The sequence below is a fragment of the Loxodonta africana genome, chromosome 26 (assembly GCF_030014295.1).
Source record: "Loxodonta africana isolate mLoxAfr1 chromosome 26, mLoxAfr1.hap2, whole genome shotgun sequence".
Taxonomy (NCBI): Eukaryota; Metazoa; Chordata; class Mammalia; order Proboscidea; family Elephantidae; genus Loxodonta; species Loxodonta africana.
The window spans coordinates 35,235,861-35,257,337 of record NC_087367.1 but is presented as its reverse complement, the minus strand read 5'-3'; the positions used below and the strand labels follow the sequence as shown (position 1 = coordinate 35,257,337).

The window sequence follows — 21,477 nt, the reverse complement described above, 5'->3', positions numbered from 1 at the left end:
AGTTTTCCTGGGGTGTGACCTGCACCACTTTTATCTTACAAGAGATAAAAGGAAAGGGAAGCAAGCAGAGAGTGAGGGCAAGAAGCACTGGGAGCAGAGCACACATCCTTTGAAACTGGGGTCCCTGTGCAGAAAAGCTTCTAGTCCAAGGAAAGATTGACAAGAAGGACTTTCCTCCAGAGCTGACACAGCAAAGCCTTCCCCTGGAACTGAGGCCCTGAATTTGGACTTTCGGGCTACTAGACTGTGAGAAAATAAATTTCTCTTTGTTAAAGCCATCCACGTGTAGTATTTCTGTTATAGCAGCACTAGATAACTAATACAAATACCATGGTCTGTTCCTGCTTTTTCTTTAAGCATCTTGAACAAGCTCCATTTGTCAACGTGCTGAGAGTAATTTGCTTTTGTGCGTGGTCCTCAATCCATGTCATTAATAATTTCTGCATATCTGATATAGGTCCCGCTTGCATTTTTGTTAGCTTTGCAGCTTTCAGTGGAGCTGATCTTTTAACAGCTTGGAGAATTTTTTCTTTGTTTTTGAGGGTAATCGTGATTGTTGAGTGCAACATGCCTAAATTGCAAGCAGTAGCATTCACTGATTTCCCCCCTTTGTGTTGTTAATAACTTTTTGTTTCACTTCCTAACTGATACTTCTCATTTGCCACTTACTGCTGCGATCGCTAGAACTGGTTTTGCTGTGTTTGGGAGCCATTATGCACTTCACGGTAATAGTTCTCCAACTGGAATTTCTTTCTTTTTATATTTTATTGTGTTTTAGGTGAAAGTGTACAGAACAAATTAGTTTCCTATTTAAAAAAAAAAATTTTTTTTTTCTTAGACAAAGTGTTCCATGGCACTGATTGCAATCCCCACAGTGTGTCAATGCTCTCCCCATTTCTGCCCTTGGTTCCTCATTTTCTTTTGTCTTTTTTTCTACCCCTTCCTGCCTTCTCATCTATGCTTTTGGGCAAATGTCGCCCTTTTGCTGCCTGATAATTGTTTGTTCCATGGAGCACTTCTTTTTGGGTGTCACTGTTTATTTTATATTGCTTGGCTGGAAGATGGTTTCTGGAAATGGCTGCAGTTTCAAGTCAGAGGGCAATAGCCTTGGGGGTTCCAGGCCAGTGAGTCTGGTCTTTTTTTTTCCCCATGACTTTGATTTTTTGTTTTACGTTTTTCTTCCACTCTGTCTGGGACCCTCTATTGTGATCCCGGTCAGAGTAGTAGGTAGCGGTAACCAGGCAACATCTAGTTCTTCTGGTCTGGGGTTGTGTAGGCTGTGGTGCATGTAGTCCCTTAGTCCTTTGGACTAACTGCACCCTTGAGTCTTTGGTCTTCTTCATTCTCCTTTACTCCAAATAGGAAGAGACCACTAGTTGTATCCTAGCCGGCTGCTTCCAAGCTTTTAAGACCCCAAACACTACTCACCAAAGTAGGATGTAGAACATCATTTTAATGCACTATGGTATGCCAATTGATGTAGCTGTCCCCTGCCCAAAGGAGATTTGTGAACTCTGTTATAACCTTATGGGACCACAGACGTGTATTTCAGACAGACCTTGCCCAAAGGAATGGATATTGTGTGGCACATGAGTGTATGTGTAAAAAAAATTTTTTTAAACCTGTTTTCTATCTCCTTCCACTAGAATATAAATTCCATTAGACTGGTACTTTTGGCACACATATGATCTGTGGATATTTATTGAGTGACTTGTTTTATATTTAGTGTGTTTTTATTTTTCAAGTTTTCTATACTGAATATTACCTCTACAGTGAAATAGGATTTTAGGAAGCAGACCACACACTAAAAATCCATTGCAGACGAGTTGATTCTGACTCATAGCGACCCTATAAAACGGAGTAGAGCTGCCCCATAGAGTTTCCAAGGCTGTAACCTTTACTGAAGCAAGCTGTCACATATTTCTCACGCAGAACAGAAAGGCTGGTGGGTTTGAATGGTCCACATTTAGGTTAGCAGCCCAGTGCTTTGGCCACTGCGCCACCAGAGCTCTTAAGCAGACCACTTTGTAATTTAGTCTGGGTTCAAACTCAGCTACTGTGGCAAACTATGTGCATCTGGGCAAGTTTCTTAATCTTCCTGTATTCCTGACTGTAAAATAGGAATATCTCATAAGGTTATTGTAAAAATTAAATCACATAGATAAAAGCGCTTCAGCATTCAACGATTTTCCTAACGTTATCAATAAACCCTAACTGCCTCAGCGGACTACTCTAATGAGGCGCTCCAGAATTCGGTGCCAGAGAACGCAGCCGCAGCCGGGAACTAATGCCGGACTCCGAAGATCTGTTACGCACTTCCGTTTCTTGTCCGTCGCTGCCAATCGAGTTCTGATGCCCCGCCCCTTCCGTTTTGGAAAAAAAAAAAAGCTTCCCCAGAAAGCCTTCTTCCGGCAGGAGCTGTGCAGCTCCTTATGATGGTGAGTTGGCTGGAGGGGCGGGTGTAGGGTTCCTGGCCTGGGTGATTCCTCTTTTCCTCACTGATTCCAAGCAGCCTTGAAATGCCTATGCCGCCGAGAGGAGGGGTAGTCGGATTTGTAGTCGTGTCCTCCACGGAAGCGGGTGTTTCCCGAAAGGTTCCCCCAGAACTCTGATGCTCCTCGCTTTCTCACCCGGTTGCTCTGCCGCTCGGGACCCTGGCCTGACTTTCAGCTCCTGGCGAGTTTATGACTTCTTGCTGAGGCTTCCTTGATGTAGAAATACCAGCTTTGTCGGTACCAGCGACAATACCATCAAAAGTCTGAAAACAAGTCCACAGCAACGACGACCGTAATGGTGATGCTTAATAGCATTGACGATAACGCCAGCGGTAATAGAGCGTTATGAGTAGCTTATTAAGGCAGACACCTCCCCTCTTCAACTTTATTGAGGGCTGGTAGCCTGACCGGGCTGCAGTTTACAGGACCGTGACTGGAGAAAGTCGAGGTGTTGGTAGAACATCTTATTGCTGCTTTATTTTTGCTTTTGTACAAACGAATGGAAGATCCCAGTGTATCGGTGGTTGTTGGGATGTGGTGTTTTCTTTAAACTTTGTTAGAGAAATTAATAATTTTATGCCTTTAGAAATCAAGTGTAAGATAAGCACTTGATTGTGATTTCAAGTGTCCTAAGTAGTGCGTGCCTTTTCAAAATGTGTTTTTCAGAAATATTCATGGAGTACTTAATTTGATTGCCTACATATGTGAAAGAGTCTAGGTTTCTGTGCCTAAGGCATTGTTATTCTAAGTGGGTATGTTTGAAAAAATGATTCCTTCACACACTTTCTTTGTTGTGTATAAATTATCTGTAATCCCTCTTTTACACGAAGAAAATGGGTGAATTTTTTGGCTAATGACCAAATACCTTCCAGGTATATGCCCTTCTAAACATGCACTAGTGTGTAGCCAGAGTGATATTCCTAAAATGTAACCGAGTTATTCCCTTGCTTAAAACCCTTCCTTTTTTTTCTGTAGCCCAGAAAAGCCATTCATGACACGCAAAGCCATTCACAGTCAAGCTTCTTAACTTTACAGCTCCTTTTACACACACATTTATATACCAGCTACAGTGAACAACTTGTGGAACATGCTCTAAGAATTAGGCATTCGCCTAATTTGTATATGCTGTTCCACCTACCTGAACTATTCTTCATTCCCCTCTCCGCATCCTTTTCAGTCCCTTTACATATTCTTATAAGTGCCACGGCTGCTAACCAAAGGGTCAGCAGTTCGAACCTGCCACTTGCTCCTTGGAAACTCTATGGGCAGTTCTCTTCTGTCCTATAGGGTTGCTATGAGTCGGCACTGGGTTTACATATTCTTAAGTCTCTTTCATGAGCCTTTCCTCCGTGTCCCAAGATCCAATTAGGTGCTCTTCCATTGTGCTCCCATGATACTTTGTATTAGCTAATAACATCTGTAGCCCTTACCAGACTACGTTAAAATTTATTTGTCTTTCTAGACTGTAAGCTCTTTGAGAGTAGGGTGTATGTTGTTTACTTTGATATTCCCAGAGCCGTGTACATTGCCTGGCCTAGAGGGTGTTTCCAATAAATATGTTTTATAAAATACTGAATAAATACTATGGCACTAAATTTTTATGCTTGAAACACTAATACAGGGAAATAGTAGCATTTAAGGTTTATTTTAAAGGGTAATGGGAAGAAGGTTTTATGAGTTACCCATTGTATATTTGTTGTTTACTAAGAACACGGTATGTGCAGAGTACAATGTCGTGTTAGAAAATATAAAGAAAAAGTCCTTGACATTAATGAAGTTACTAAAAATTAGGTTGCAATGCAAGAGGACTAGATGAAGGCTATCCTTTGGTTAATTATCAAATAAATGGCACACACATAAAACACTTGAAATGATTTGGAAAGGTTTCATGTAGGAAGTGAAAAATTAAACAGTACTTTTTTAGCTTACTCTAATACTCTTAATCTAATATTTATTATCTTCATTAGGTGAAGAAACAGAGGTCAACTAACTTGCTAAGTGTAACAGGTCTAGTAGAGCTTGGATTAGACAAATCTGGCCTTTTAACTCTGCAGTGGTATGATCATGAGACATGGGTAGACCAGTTTGGCTGGAGTTGAGGATTTGTGTCTCGTGTAGAAGATATGACTGGAAAGAAACTGGGGCTAAGTCATTGAAAACTTTGAACTTCAAGTTGTGAAAGTTAGAGTTTATCCTGGTAGCAATGGAGAAGCAGTATAAATTTGGAAAGAGTGGCAGGAATGTTAGGACTTTTGTTTTGCTTTCAGTATCAGAATGGTACCAGAAAGGTTACTCTGCCTTTTGAAAAACCTTGATTTTCTTGACCTGCAATTTAAGTTAAATAATTAAAAGTGGGCTGAACTTAAATAGAAGACATCCAAGGTAGCAGTATTAAGGAGAATTTTTTATCTTTGGGAACAACAACAACAAAAAAATCCAACATAAAATTCTTTAAAAGCAGAGTATATCCATTAAAATCTCAAGTGAAAATAGCATAGTCTTAATTCTTTTTAAACGGGCTTGGTTTAGCAGAGTCTTTGTGTTACACACTAGTCTTTATTTGGGTATCAGTAGTAGTAGTCACACCTTCTCAAATTTTTTTTTTTTACTTGTTAAAATATTTTTATTTTTATAACTTTTGTATTATAAAAATTTTCAAATGCACCAAAGTAGAAATAATATACTGAATCCCATGAACTCATTACCTGGTATCAGCAATTATCAGCATTCTTCTATTTTTGTGCCATTTTTGAAGCACCAAATTTCTAGTGCTCAGCCCTTTTTTATGCCTTTTTTGTCTCAGCATAATGCAGCTAATGACTTTCTTAAGCTTTGGAGAAATGGCATTTATCTTCTTTGTAACTACTCAGATGTTTTCTAGATGCTAACTGTGCAGCAGATTCATACCTGTGTTTGAATTGGATTTGAAAGTTTTTCACATTTATAATCTGTCAATTCTCCAGTTTAACTGCTTTCCATGGGGCTTCAGTGTTTAAGTCAATTCAATATCTAAAAGGTAGAAATGCAGTATGGTTGTTATGTTAATTGTGGCCTTTACCCTCCAGGAAAGTATTTTGTTAAAATAAAAATCCAAATATTTAAATACATGGCACTTTGCAATCAAATTATTACGTGTGACCTATTGAAAATTGTAAAGGATATTTTTCCCTAAAAGCAAGTACTATTTAAATTATTCTCTTATTGTTAGCTACTGTTATGGATTGAACTGTGACCCCCCAAAAATGTGTGTCAACTTGGCTAGGCCATGATTCCCAGTATTGTGTGATTGTCTACCATTTTGTCATCTGATGTGATTTTCCTATGTGCTGTAAATCCTATCTCTATGGTGTTTATGAGGCAGGATTAGAGGCAGTTATGTTAGTGAGACAGGACTCAGTCTACAAGATTAGGTTGTATCTTGAGTCAATCTCTTTTGAGATATAAAAGAGAGAAGTGAATAGAGAGATAGAGGGGCATCATGTCACCAAGAAAGCAGCACCACGAGTAGAGTGTGTCCTTTGGACTTGGGGCTCCTGCACTGAGAAGCTCCTAGACCAGGGGAAGATTAATGACAAGGATCTTCCCCTAGAGCAGACAGAGAAAGTCATCCCCCAGAGCTGGCACCCTGAATTTGGACTTACAGTGTCTTAACTGTGAGAGAATAAGTTTTTCTTCGTTAAAGCCATCCACTTGTGATATTTCTGTTATAGCAGCACTAGACAACCATCGAATCAACTCCAACTCATGGTGACCTTACGTACAACAGAACAAAATGTTTCCCTGTTCTGTATCATCCTCACTATCTCCAGTGTGTTTGTGTTCATCATTGTGGCTATTGTGCCAGTCCATGTCACTGAGGGTCTCCCGTGCCTTCATTAGTGTTCTGTTTCACCAGACATGATGTCCTCCTCAAGCAGTTGATCCCTCATGATGACATGTCCAAAGCAAGCAAGTCAGGCAGTGTTCTGTTGTGATTCATAATGTTTTCATTGGCTAATTTTCCCAAGCACTTCTAGTCAGTCTTAGTCTGAAGCTCCACTGAAACCTGTCCACCGTGAATGACCCTGCTGGTATTTGAAATACCAGTGGCATAGCTGCTAGCGTCATAGCAACATGTAAGCCACCACAACGTGACAAACTGACAGGTGGTAGAAAAGAAGCCAGAGTTTTGTTTTTGGAAACCTGTGCCAGAAAAATTAATAGGGCCATACCATATTTTCAGCATATAAAAGATTAAGGATTTTTGAATTATAGCTGAAGTAATTAATAATCATAGATCTTTTTGCCATCTTTCCCATTATTACCAGTAAACATAAATTCAACTCTTAATACACTTAAATTAGCCTTTTTGGCCTTCTTCACAGACATATAAATCAAGATTTTAAATCATTATTGTATCACATCATATGAAGATGGCTGGTATGGTTTTCATCAAATGTGAGATCATCTGATTTTAAATGCAGGCTATATAGCAAACAGGCTATTCACTCTGGGACAGGAGAATGGGGCTGTGTGAGGAAGCACCCTGAAAGACAGGACTCCCTCAGAGCAGCTGAAGCTGAGGTTCAATAAGAGGTTGGTGTGACTGTATAGGGAGAGATATGCCATTTGTACTTTAAAAATAGCAACAGAGAAAAATGTGATTTCACATAAGCAATACAAAGTCTCAGAAATATTTCAAATGACAGGTATTTATCCTTTTTTTTGGTAGAACCTCTGTGTATAAAGGAAATTAGCCTGTTGTCTGCCATGAATTGCAGTTTTTTTCCCACAGTTTTTCTATTTACTCAATGATTTTTTTTGAGTGTGTGTAAGAGTATTTTATTCCCATATGAAAGTATGCAGTAAAATTGAACAATTTTGTTCCTTTACAGCTTCTTGGTTTTATGTCCTATTAAGAAAGCCTTCAACTCCAAGATTATAAAATTATACATCCATGTTTTCTTTAGGTACTCTGTTTTATTTTTTAAATTTTAGTATAGTAAATTAATTTAGAGTATGGAACATAATAAGGATCCAACTTTACCCTTCTCCAAATACCACTTCCTCAGTATCTCATATTTCCCACCACTGATTTGTGATACTGCCTTTATCATAAGCTAATTTCTCATATGTGCTTGACCTTCTTTCTGCTAAGGCTTTTGCACATGGTTTGCTAACCTTAGATTAAATACACTTTAGTCACCACTCTGTTTCTTTCTCTCACTGGTAACCCCACTGCTAGGCCCACGGAGACTAACTAGGATGTCAGATACTTTGATGGAATGCCTAGAAGAAAGCCTCAGAAGTTTTAAAATAATAATGTGAGAGCTTTCATATATATTGCCTTGGTAAATTGCATTTTCTTTCCAGTAGAGCTATTTGACAAACTATTTCTTTTTCCGGTTTGAAATTGCCTTATCTTCTCAAAAATAAAGAGTATGGTCTAGAGCTAAAATGCCTGGGTTCGAATTCCTGCTCAGCTATTTATTAGCTTTTTGACCTTGGACAACGTATAAAAAAACCCTGTCACAGGGTTATTGTGAGCATTAAATAGATAAACATATGTGAAGTGTCTGGAATAAGTACTTGGCACATACTGATCACTCAGTAAATGTTAGTTGTTATTACTGTATCGCATCATAGGGGTTATGAGGAAGATTACTTTAAAAAACTGTTGATTTTTTTTTAAAGGGGACAATTCATCTTTTTCGAAAACCTCAAAGATCTTTTTTTGGCAAGTTATTACAGGAATTTAGACTTGTAGCAGCTGACCGAAGGGTAAGTTATTTTTAGTTCTTAATCTCCAATTTTAATTATTTCAAAGCAACATTATAATTTTAAAAACGGTAATTTTAGTGGGAAATAAAAATCAGTGTTCACCCCACTACACTGTTTTCATTTTTCTGTTGAATAAGTAATTTTTTAATGTAAAATACAGTTATTTGATGTATAGTCATTTTGCTTTGGTGGGAGGTGGCTAGACTTCAGTTAGTTTTTTATTCTAAATCTAAAATGTTTTAAAGTAAAACATTTTTGTGATTGCCTTGTGTTATTAATTTTTTGAATGGATGTAGTCTAAAGCTATGTTTTCTCATTTTTAATGTAAGACAGGAAAAATATATCATTCTTTGAGACTGTAGACAAAAAGATAGTTATAACTGGTGTTCTCTTTGGTACTAGTGTAGACCTAATTATTGTGTTTTTTTCATTGTTATTATTGTCTAAATTATACTGTAAGTTCCATGAGGTTAGTAACTGTGCCCATTTTGCTTACCTTTTTATAGAAGTACAAAGTAAGCACACATAAATGTTTGATGACTTTTAAATAAACATGGCTTCAATGGAACATACTAATAGGCAATAACAATGATATTGGCCATCTATTATGATCAGTGAAGGAAAAGTATCTTTTCTTTGTTATTTGCCATTAAATCTCCTGTTCCTAAAACCTTGAATTATACTCAACTCAATAAATCTAGTGTTTGGAAATATTATCATGACCTGAATGTTAAACTTCAAGAGCCAAGAGTAGAGAATTCATCTACTTCTTAGGCATCTAGTCCCTTTTGGATCATCTCTTGAGGATAGATAAATATAGCTCTCTTATATTCTTCAACTTCATGGAAGCACAGTGTACCACAGAACAGGTATTAGGCACAAAAGAGATATAGAAACACCTGAATGGTGCAGATATTCTCTGACATAATTTAAATCTTACGAGATATACCTGTCTAATCTCTCTTCACAACTGCTCCTGTCATAATTCTTGGTGATTTCACAGTTCCTTATAGTTCCTTACCTCCTTGCCACAAATAATCTTGTCCTTCATTCCAACCTCAGCTGTCTACCACTATGGTCATATAGGATAGACCTTATCACTATAACAGCTGTATCCTTCTCTTGTCTCAGTTTCAAGCATTTCACTCACCAGTCATTGTCTCCTGTCTTTCTAGTTCACGCCTTCTAGTACCCCAACTGCAAGAATTCTTCAGTCTTATCAGGACCTCCAATCCATTGACTGTACCATATTTTCACTATATCTCACCTTCCTTTTTTTTTTTTCACTTGCTTCCTTTTCCAATTTAGGTTCTATGATTCATTGTTATTGTTTTCTTGCATATGCCCTCAATTCCCTTGTCCCCTCCTCCCTTTATCATACTTCTCTGACAAATTCTTGACCTTTATTAAGTCCACTTTCTTTCTACTTTGTACATGCACTGAACAACTGAATGTAGCCTGAGAGAAACACAAAATCATGCTGACTGGTCTCACTTTAAATTCATGATAAGCAGGTCATTAGTGCAGCCTGTACTACCACCTTAAGTTTGAGGTGGCTATTAGATATCCAGTATTTCATTAAATTAGATGAAAGTCATCTCTGTGAGTGGGGAACTTAGTTCATTCAGTTTCCCACTCTGCTAAGTGACTTCCATACCCTTTTCTTTCACTTCTCTTCTCCAACTTCCAAAATCATCTTCTCCATCCTTACTCTAACCTGTTGATCTTCCTTCCTGTTTCACTAAAAGTAATCAGAAGAGAACTTCCACATCCTATCATTAGTACGTCTACCAACACTCCACCTTGCCGCCAGTTTCTGTGAATGTCCTGTCTTCTCTGCCGTCTGAGGCCGACCCCTCTACCTGTTGCCTGCTCTGAGACCGTTCCTGTCTGTTGTATTATCGTTCCTTCTTGCATCATTCTCCTTCTTGCATCAGAATTACATGCTGTATTGTACTTTCAGTGACTGCTTCCTTTCTCTGCTTTCTTTTATAGTAAAACTACTTAAAAGGATTCTCTTTATTCTCTATTTTTACTTTCTTTTCTCCCTGACTCTACTGAGCCCATACCAGTCTGGCTCTGTTATTTGCTGATCTACATAAACAGTTTTTACAAGATAATCAGTGGCCTCAGTGTTGCCAAAATCATTGATTGTCTTTGTTTCTCAACCTACTTGACCTTCAACAGCATTTGACAAAATTCGTCACTTCCTCCTTACAACAGTATTCATGTGGACTCTTAAGACGCCACTCTTGGCTTTCCTCCTACTTACTTGGCCGTCATTACTACTTAAAAAAATATTGTGTTTTTGGTGAAAGTATACGCAGCAAAACAGGTTCCCATTCAGTAGTTTCTACACATAATGTCCTGTGACATTGGTTACATTCTTTGGTTTGTGCCAGAATTCTTATAATTTTCATTCTAGTTGTTCCACTCCCATTAATTTAATGGCTGGTATTTTTTAATCACCTCTGACACTTTCTTCTTACATTCCCAACCTCTAACTTTTGGAGTGTGCCAGGGCTTAGACTCCATCCTCTTCTTATGTGCATTTACTTCTAGGTGATTCCACTGGTTCCATGGTTTTATCTACCATCTGTATGCTGATGATCCATATTTATATCTCAAACCCTATTCTCCTATATGTAGTGGCCTTTTCAACATTCCACTTGGCAGCTCAGACTTTATATGGTAAATCTGAACTTTGATCGTCTGTGCCTCCCTCACTGAATGGCTACTCTGTTCTTCTAAATGCTCAGGCCAGAAACCTTGGAATCATTCTCAACTCCTCTCTTTGCCTCACTCCGCACATCCATTTTATTATCAAATCCTGCTACCTCTATCTTCGGTAAATACCCAGAATCTGACTCTTCTAACACCTTGTTACCACCTTCAAAGCCACTGTCATTTCTCACATGGGTTATTGCAATCACATTTTAAATGGTCTTTCTACTTCCATCCTTGCCCCTATACAGTCCATTCTCCAGAGAGCAGCCAGAATGATCTTTCTTAAAATGTAAGGTTGTCACTTTCCGTCTCATCTGGAATAAATCCCACTTCCTTTCCCAGACTCTTTCTCGTGCCCTCAGCTAGGCACTGTACTACTTCTGGGCACTTACACTGGTGGTTCCCACTTTTCTTTCCCAGATATTTGCATGCTTAGCACCTTTGCCTATTTCACATTTCTGGTCACATGTCACCTTATCAAAGGGGTCTTTTCTTATCATCCTAACTAAAAGAGGAATCCTTTCATATCTCCCATCACTGTCTTACTCTGCTTAATTTTTTCTTCCAAGCACTTATCACTACCTGACCTTATATATTTGTTTATTGTTCATAACCCCACCTGCATTGTAAGGTCCGTGTTTTGTTCACTACTGTGCTTAGAATACTCTCAGTACCTAGAATATGTCTCACACAAAATAGGCACTCAGATATCTGTTGAATGAATGAATAGTCATTTGCAAAATACATTCCTTATCCTCTTTTTCGGACTGTTCTTGAATCCCTGTTCTGACTAGGTTCAATGTCCAGTCATTTCATTAATATCCTTACTAGTACTAGAGTCACTTGCCCATTAACCTGTCATGTAAGCTTTCAAGTCTATATCATCCCTATCTCACCTGCTTCTCTGGTTCTTTTTCTGGGCCCTGGTGGAAGTTGCAGAACGGTGCCTACCACAAATTCATGCTGGCAATTCTTGTTCTCTTTGATTGCTTAGCATACTCAACATAACAGCTATTCTGCAGATTTTCTCTTCTGGATTTAAGTTTCCAGTCCTACTTTACCATACTCCTTAATTTTAGAAAGTGGCCTTGCCTCTTCTTTTCTAGAGATTTCTAGGCTATTAGCTCTATGCTGCTGCACTCATTTTTTCCACCTCACAATTTCTTTGTCCTTTCAGTAACTTTCTTATCCTTCTCACCTTTCTCAGAGGTAGTGTTCTTTGTTTCTAAGCCAACACCTTCCATCTGAGCTCATTAAACACATCCTGTCCCATACCACACTTAGCTCCTATAGCTGTACCTTTCCATTTTAATACCTCCAAACAACTACCTTTTCATGAATTTCTTTCCTCTCTACTTTCCCCTGGGAGACTAAAACAGCTAAGTGCTTGACTGTTAGCCAAAAGGTTGATGGTTTGAACCCACCCAGAGGTGCCTCAGAAGACAGATCTGGCGATCTGTTTCCGAAGGTCACAACCTTGAAAACCCTATGGAACTGTTCTACTCTGTACACATGGGGTGACCAGGAGTTGGAACTGACTCGACAGCAACTAACAGCAACATTTTCAAGCATGCATAAGTCTCCCTTTTTAGGGAGTGAGGCAAAACAAAAGCAAAAAACAGTTTACTTGATCCCTTCTTTCTTTATTCTTGGAACGCCATTCCTCCTTCCTCTGACTTATTCCTAGCTCTTTCCAAGGCTTATCTCAGGCACTGCTTCTTCTATGAACTTCTGAACCACAGTTATCTTTCCCTCTTTGTCAGTCTTGGTAAATAATCCAGTTCTGCTTTTCTATTTTGATAACTTTTTATTTTAATATAATATCACACCTACAGAAAAATTACAAGATTGATATAAGGAACTCCCTTACCCCTTTACTCAGATTCACCAATTGCTTGTATTTTGTCCCACTTGCTTTATCATTGTCTCTGTGTACATATTTATACAGACAAAATGATACACATGTATACGCATTTTTTTTGTCAACTATTTGAGAGTTTCTGTGTCAGCATTATTTTCCCTTGAATACTTTGCATTTTGGAATTATTCTTTTAAATTTGTGTATTATAATAATAGCTTGGTGGATGATAATTTGGGTATACAGAGAGAATGTGACACATAAACATTTTGAAGAAAGTTGTGCTTATTTCTTTAATTATTAGGGTATGAATTATAGCAACTTGAACAGACCCAATGAAATTTGTGAACATTTTAAAGTAAAGGTGATTTTCTTTTTCACAGTCCTGGAAGATCTTGCTCTTTGGTGCAATAAACTTAGTATGTACTGGCTTCCTGCTTATGTGGTGCAGTTCTACTAACAGTATAGGTATGTCTCCATTCTTATTTTTATGGTTTGTGTTATTAGTTTCACTTATTTTTCTGATTTTAAGTAAATGTGTATTCTTTTTTACATAGAATATGTTATCTTGAAATGAATATAAATAAAATGATTTAAATGAGAGAATACTCAAAAAGTGCCTCTTAAACTATGAAGTTTGGTTCAATTGCTGGGCATTATTGATTTAAATGAGCTACTATTAAAAAAAACCTTTAAATCTATTTATAAAACTGATTTATTTTTAATGTGATAAATTAATACTTTACGCCATGGCTTTGAACTGGTTCAGTCATGGCCAACAAAACAAAACCGGAAGACATAAATTTTTAGAATTTGGATGATCTGGAATGGTAACTGATATAGGAAAAATTATGGGTCGAGGCCGTGGAATGAGAGACTCGGGAGAAGCATAGTGAGCCCTTTCAGGAGCCTGATGCATGAGATCGGGTTATTAGCTGGACCCTGAAGAGCGACACACATTCAAAGGTGCACAGTCGGCCATCATTTTTGAGTGGGGCAACACTATTTCCAACTCTGCTCAAAATCCAAAAACAAGAGATATGGTTGCTATGCAATATGTAAGCTGCCCTTGTTTTCTAAGAGGGAGATTAAGTTTCTAGCAGAGCTTCGACCTATAATTTTGACCATTCTGGTTACTGTTCCAGCTCACCCAAATTCTAAAAATTCAGGTCTGTTGTGGTTTTGCTTCTCTGCCATGATTTAACTGGGAGGAAATGGTCAAAGCTCTGGTTTATGCAGTGTGTAAAATTTGGAGATTTATCAGATTTTTTTAAAAAGGGAATTCGGTAATATTTTTCTTGTGCCTTAATCTCTTATACTTTTATATACCTTTGTTTTGTTTCTGTTATTCAAAGAATACATTTAAAATAGTACTGAGATGACAGAAGCAGGCAGAAAATGGTCACAGTGCTTTTGAGCATTTGCTGCTTCATTTTTTCTGATGGAGAAATCAGGCTCTAAAGACAGCTTTTATAATGACCAAATTTGACCACATATATTGATCAAATTTACTAGATAATTACTAATTTATGACGTTGGTCAGTGACTTGTAACTTTTTTCCATAATAGATACCCCTGGTATGAACAGTTTTGATATTTTCTTAACAATGGATTTATTTAACATTTTAAACAATCTTTTTGTTGTTTTTACAGCTTTAACTGCCTATACTTACTTGACCATTTTTGATCTTTTTAGGTAAGTTAAAAAACTCAATATTATTATTGCCCTGAGGTAAACCTTAAACCTCAAACCAAAACTACCCCCTGTAATCTTCTTTGAACCAAACAGTAGTTTAGCTTAATTAGTAAAGTAGTCTGCTTTGAGCATTGTCCTCTTTTAAAAAATTATCTGTGTGGATTAAAATGACAATAGCAACTTAAAAGTTTAGATGAGAAGCTTAGGGGGCAGTAAGTTTATGTTGAGGATGGTGGAATAATTTAGAAAAGGAAAATGGTTGCACAACTTCCAGAGTGTAATTAATGTTACTGGATTGTGTATGTCAAAATTGTTGAAATGGTGTATCTTTTGAGGTGTATATTTTCACAAAAATATTGATGTTTTAAAGTTAATAAGGAGTTTGTTGCATTGAATTTATAAAGAAAATCGCTTTGTTTAAAGGAAGGTAATTTGCTAAATAAATAATGTTACTGGCATAGAACACATACACAAACAACAATTAGGAGATATAATGGAAGAAAATATTCCATTTACATAGAAACAGGAAAGATAAATACCCTGGCTTGTAAGACATGTATAAGCTCTGTGTGGAGAAAACTTCAAGATGCTTCTGAAGGACAAAAACAGGAAGACCTGAAAAAATTGAAAGACGTTGTGGACTTGAATAGGAGCACTTAAAATCATAAAAGATGTTAATTCTCCCTGAATTAATCAAATTGGATAAGTTGGTTCTAAAGTTTATATGAAAAAACAAACAAGAATGGGAACAATGGGGACCAGATAGCTCATGAATAGGTCGGAGGGACAGAATAGAAGGTTGAGTAAAAAACTTAAACACTTACGAGAATTTAGTATGTATGAAATGTGATATTTTAAAGATGATATAAAACCCAGAAGCCATAAAAGAAAATACTGATGAACTCAATTCTATTAAAATTCTAAGATCTGGAAAGAAAAGAAAAAAAATCGACAATACATACACAAAGAGCATTCATAGGAAAGAATATATAAAGGACTCTTATGAAAAGTTGCTCGGCCTCACTAACAAGAGAAATGGAAGTTAAAATTACTGAGATGCTATATGCTTTACCTCTCAGGTTGGCAAAGATTAAAAAGTTTGAGAATGCCTATGTTATTAAGGGTTGGGGAAATTGGGACTCTTTTTTTAAACAGCTTTATTGAGACTTAATTCCCATACCATACACTTTATTCATTCAACGTATACTTCAGTATCTTCACCGAGTTGTACATCTGTCACAACAATTTTGGATCATACTGTGTTCTAAAGCATAATAGAAATATGCTTAAAATCAGTGAACTCTACAGTAAAGGTTTTAGAGATTTTCACTCATTTTTAAGGGTAGATTTTTCAAAAATCAATGTTCAGACACAGTAATTTTTCAGGCACTTTATTATTGATGAATCTTATCAACATTTGCCAATAGTATGCTTTTAATTATATATGTGATTTCATAGAAAAATTTCACAGTTTCTAATTTCAGTTTCAATAGTACGTTTTTTATTACAGACACTCACTTTTTTGGCTGGCTTTATCCAGTCCAATATCAGGGAATTCAAAACTAACCAGATTATTAGCTTTGCTTCTCTGTAAGTTCAAAATTCCTGCTGCTTCCTTGAATTGAAACTAAGGGAGCAATTACAAGAACTTCACTGAGGCGGAGCCAAGATGGCGGAATAGACAGACGCTTCCATCGAGCCCTCTTTACAACAAAGACCTGAAAAAACAAGTGAAACGACTGTATTTGTGACAAGCTGGGAGTCCTGAGCATCAAAGGCAAGCTTAGACAAGGAACAGAGGGGCAGGGGGAGGAAGAGACTGTTCAGAAGTGGAGAGGAGTTACTGGACCTGAATCGCAGGGAGCCCTCAGGCACCCTTCCTGGAGCGGCGGCGGCAGCGGCGGGATGGTTCGGCAGCAGTTTCCTCAGGGAGAAGCAGCCAGTCACACAGCCCACTCACATCTCTGGAACCTGAGGAGAATGGCACTCTCGGCAAAAGCTAAGTACTTGTGTATATTTATTTTACTGCGCCACCCCCACCCCCAAGCCAGCTTCAGCGGCTGAATCCCTGGGCCTGAGATAGACCCTGGTGAGCCCTAGAACCATCCTCTCGGCCTTTGGGAAGGAAAAAGTTTGCAACTGGGGGGAAAAGATAATTTGCTAGCTCCATTAACCGGGGGAGCTCAGGAGAGAAGCTGCTCCTGTCCAGGCATAAATCATCCATGGACCTTGAGCACCTTTCCCTTCTGCATGGACCTGTGTGGGCCCATTTCAGGAGAATAGGCCCTTGTTGGCAAACTCCAACCGTTTCAGCTTTGTGGTGGAGAGGTGGGCATTTGACATTTGACATTGCTTTGCCTATTAAACAAGGTCCTCACCTACCCACATCAGGGACCTAAGAACTGGTAGCTGCACTCAGGTCACCCAGCCACCTGCAACAGGGGTCCAAAGATAACTGGCACCTCCTGGTCCTTACAATCAAAAACTTTGGGTGCCCACGGTCCCTCTGCAGAACCCACCCATCAGCACACTCTAGGGAACAGAGACACATTTTCCTCAGAGACACTTGGGGGTCAGTTCTCAGCCCCCTGCCTTGTTCAGAGCGTGACCCCTTGCTGCAATCGGATGCTGGTATATACGCCAATCACTCCTGCCCCTCTGAGACTGTAGGACAGAGCCGGTACCACACACTTGATATCAGCTACCTGGAAACCTGAGCTGAATTCATACAAGAAAACTGAATGGACTCTTAGACTGATATACCTGATAACAGCTCTAGTCAGCTGGGGACAGGACACCAGAGCTCCAAAGGTGAAAATAATCAAGCTAGCTCACTCAAGCAACCCATAGGGGTATACCAAAACAAAACAAAGCAAGCAGCTACGACACAGAAAGGAAGAATAAACTAATACAATAACTTATAGATGGCTCGGAGACAACAGTCAATACCAAGTCACATAAAGAAACAGACCATGATCACCTCAACGGGTTCTCAAAACAAAGAATTCAGGGATCTTTTAGATGAAGTTTCATTCCTGGAATTACCAGAGCCAGAATACAAAAGTTTAATATACAGAGCCCTTCAAGACATCAGGAAGGAAATGAGGCAATATGCAGAACAAGCCAAGGAACACACAGATAAAGCAACTGAAGAAATTAGAAAGATTATTCAGGAACATAATGAAAAGTTTTATAAGCTGGAAAAATCAATAGACAGAAATCAGAAATTCAGAAGATTAACAAAATTACAGAATTAGATAACTCAACAGAAAGTCAGAGCAGAATTGAGCAAGTAGAAGCTAGAATTTCTGAACTTGAAGATAAATCACTTGGCACTAATATATTTGAAGAAAAATCAGACAAAAGAATTAAAAAAAAAATGAAGAAACCTTAAGAATCATGTGGGACTCTATCAAGAGAAATAACCTATGAGTGATTGGAGTACCAGAACAGGGAGGGATAACAGAAAATACAGAGAAAATTGTTGAAGATTTGTTGGCAGAAAACTTCCCTGATATTGTGAAAGATGAGAAGATATCTATCCAAGATGCTTATCAAACTCCACATAAGGTAGATGTTAAAAGAAAGTCACCAAGATGTATTATAATTAAGCTTGACAAAACCAAAGATAAAGAGAGAAGGATAAGAGCAGCGAGGGATAAATGAAAAGTCACCTACAAAGGAGAGCCAATAAGAATAAGCTCGGACTACTCGGCAGAAACCATGCAGGCGAGAAGGCAATGGGATGACATATTTAAAAAATTGAAGGAAAAAAATTGCCTGCCAAGATTCATATATCCATCAAAACTGTCTCTTAAATATGAAGATGATATTAAGACATTTCCAGATAAACACAAGTTGAGGGAATTTGTAGAAACAAAACCAAAACTACAAGAAATACTAAAGGGAGTTCTTTGGTTAGAAAATCAATTATATCAGGTATCAACCTAAGACTAGAACACTGGGCAGAACAACCAGGAGTCAACCCAGATATGGAAATCCAAAAAAACAAAGCAAGATTAAAAAAAGAAGAAGAAGAAAAAAAAGCCCGTCGCAGAGTAATGAGGATGTTATTGTATAATAGAAGACAACATTAAAATAAGAAAGAAAGACTAGGAAATGTAATCATACACCTTCCATATGGAGAGGAAGATATGGCGATACAAGGAAATAAAAGTTAGTTTTAAACTTAGAAAAATAGGAGTAAATACTGAGGTAACCACAAAGGAGACAAACTATCCTACTAATCAAAATAAAATACAGGGAAAAAATACAGACTCAGCAGAAACAAAATCAACAACAACAAATATGAGGAAAGGACAATATACAAAGAAAATCTACTCAGCACATAAAATCAAGTGGGAAAAAGAAACTATCAACACACAAAAAAGACATCAAATAATAGCACTAAATCCATATCTATCCATAATTACCCTGAATGTAAATGGACTAAGTGCACCAATAGAGACACACTGGATTAAAAAACAAGATCCATTTTATGCTGCCTGCAAGAGACATACCTTAGACTTAAAGATGCAAACAAACTAAAACTCAAAGGATGGAAAAAAATACATCAAGCAAACAACAATCAAAAAAGACCAGGAGTGGCAATATTAATTTCTGACAAAATAGACTTTAAAGTTCAATCCATCATAAAGGATAAGGAAGGACACTATAATGATTAAAGGGACAATACACCAAGAAGATATAACCATGTTGAATATTTATGCACCCAATGACAGGGCTGCAAGATACATAAAACAAGTTCTATCAGCATTGAAAAATGAGATAGACAGCTCCACAATAATAGTAGGGGACTTCAACACACCACTTTTGGTGAAGGACAGGACATCCAGAAAGAAGCTCAATAAAGACACCGAAGATCTAAATGCCACAATCAACCAACTTGACCTCATAGACATATATATACAGAACACTCCACCCAACAGCAACCAAGTATGCTTTCTTTTCTAGTGCACATGGAACATTCTCTAGAATAGACCACATATTAGGTCATAAAGCAAGCCTTAGCAGAATCCAAAACATTGAAATATTACAAAGCATGTTCTCTGACCATAAGGCCATAAAAGTAGCAATCAATAACAGGAAAAGCAGGGAAAAGAAATCAAATACTTGGAAACTGAACAATACCCTGCTCAAAAAAGACTGGGTTATAGAAGACATTAAGGATGGAATAAAGAAATTCATAGAATCGAATGAGAATGAAAACACTTCCCATCAGAACCTTTGGGACGCAGCAAAAGCGATGCTCAGAGGCCAATTTATATCATCCAAAAAGAAGAAAGGGCCAAAATCAAAGAATTATCCCTACAACTTGAACAGATAGAAAGAGGGCAACAAAAGAAACCCACAGGCACCAGAAGAAAACAAAAAATAAAAATTAGAGCTGACCTAAATGAAATAGAAAAAAAGAAAAACAATTGAAAGAATTAAGACCAAAAGGTGGTTTTTTGAAAAAATCAACAAAATTGATAAATCACTGGCCAAACTGAGGAAAGAAAAACAGGAGAGGAAGCAAATAACCTGAAAAAGAAGAACAAAGTGAGAGGCCTTACTCTGCCTGATTTTAGAACTTATTATACGGCCACAGAAGTTAAAACAGCCTGGTACTCGTACAACAACAGATGCATAGACCAATGGAACAGAATTGAGAATCCAGACATAAATCCATGTACGTATGAGCAGTTGATATTCGACAAAGATCCCAAAACAGTTAAACGGGGAAAAGTCAGTCTTTTTAACAAATGGTGCTGGCATAACTGGATATCCATCTGCAAAAAAAATGAAACAAGACCCATACCTCACTCCATGCACAAAAACTAACTCAAAATGTATCAAACATATAAAATCTAAAACAATTAAAACATGGAAGAAAAAATAGGGACAACGTTAGGAGCCCAAACACATGGCTTAAACAGTATATAAAACGTTATAAGAATGTAGAAGAAAAACTAGATAACGTGGAGCCCCTAAAAATCAAACACCTGTGCTCATCCAAAGACTTTACCAAAAGAGTAAAAAGACTACCCACAGACTGGGAAAAATTTTTTAGCTATGACATTTCTGATCAGCACCTGATCTCTAAAATCTACATGATACTGCAAAAACTCAACTGCAAAGAGACAAATAACCCAGTTAAAAAATGGGCAAAAGATATGAATAGACACTTCACTAAAGAAGACGTTCAGGTAGGTAACAGATATATGAGGAAATGTTCACGATCATTAGCCATTAGAGAAATGCAGATCAAAAGTACAATGAGATTTCATCTCACTCCAACAAGGCTGGCATTAATCCAAAAAACACAAAATAGTGTTGGAGAGGCTGTGGAGAGATTGGAACACTTAAACACTGCTGGTGGGAATGTAAAATGGTAAAACCACTTTGGAAATCGATTTGACGCTTCCTTAAAGAGGTAGAAATCCCACTCCTTGGAATATATCCTAGAGAAATAAGAACGTTTACATGAACAGATATATGCACACCCATGTTTATTGCACTGTTTACAATAGCAAAAAGATAGAAGCAACCAAGGTGCCCATCAATGGATGAATGGATAAATTATGGTATATTCACACAATGGTATAGTACGGATCAATAAAGAACAGTGAGGAATATGTGAAACATTTCATAACATGGAGGAACCTGGAAGGCATTATGCTGAGTGAAATTAGTCAGTTGCAAAAGGACAAATATTATATAAGACCATTATTATAAGAACTTGAGAAATAGTTTAAACTGAGAAGAAAGCATTCTTTTGTGGTTACGATGTGGGGAGGGTGGGAGAAGGGCATTCACTTACTAGGTAGTAGATAAGAACTACTTTAGGTGAAGGGAAAGACAGCACACAGTACAGGGGAGGTCAGCACAATTGGACTAAAGCAAAAGCAAAGAAGTTTCCTGAATAATCTGGATGCTTC

The 21,477-nt window shown here is 37.7% G+C and overlaps 1 protein-coding gene across 6 annotated transcripts in view; it reads left to right on the top strand.

The window, feature by feature from the left end:
• The first annotated feature begins 651 nt into the window (after positions 1–651).
• The window catches only part of SLC30A6 (solute carrier family 30 member 6), a 69,267-nt gene continuing 48,441 nt past the window's right edge, over positions 652–21,477 (top strand). For 2 of the 6 annotated variants that reach the window (XM_064277237.1, XM_064277235.1), the window contains exons 1-4: positions 707–725; positions 8,169–8,255; positions 13,224–13,308; positions 14,494–14,536. In XM_064277237.1, the coding sequence (XP_064133307.1) occupies positions 714–725; positions 8,169–8,255; positions 13,224–13,308; positions 14,494–14,536 (227 nt within the window). In that variant the 5' untranslated portion in view covers positions 707–713. Of the gene's footprint in view, positions 726–2,209; positions 2,439–8,168; positions 8,256–13,223; positions 13,309–14,493; positions 14,537–21,477 lie in introns of those variants that run through there. The other 4 variants (XM_010595845.3, XM_064277238.1, XM_064277239.1 and 1 more) reach the window with 4 other exon arrangements.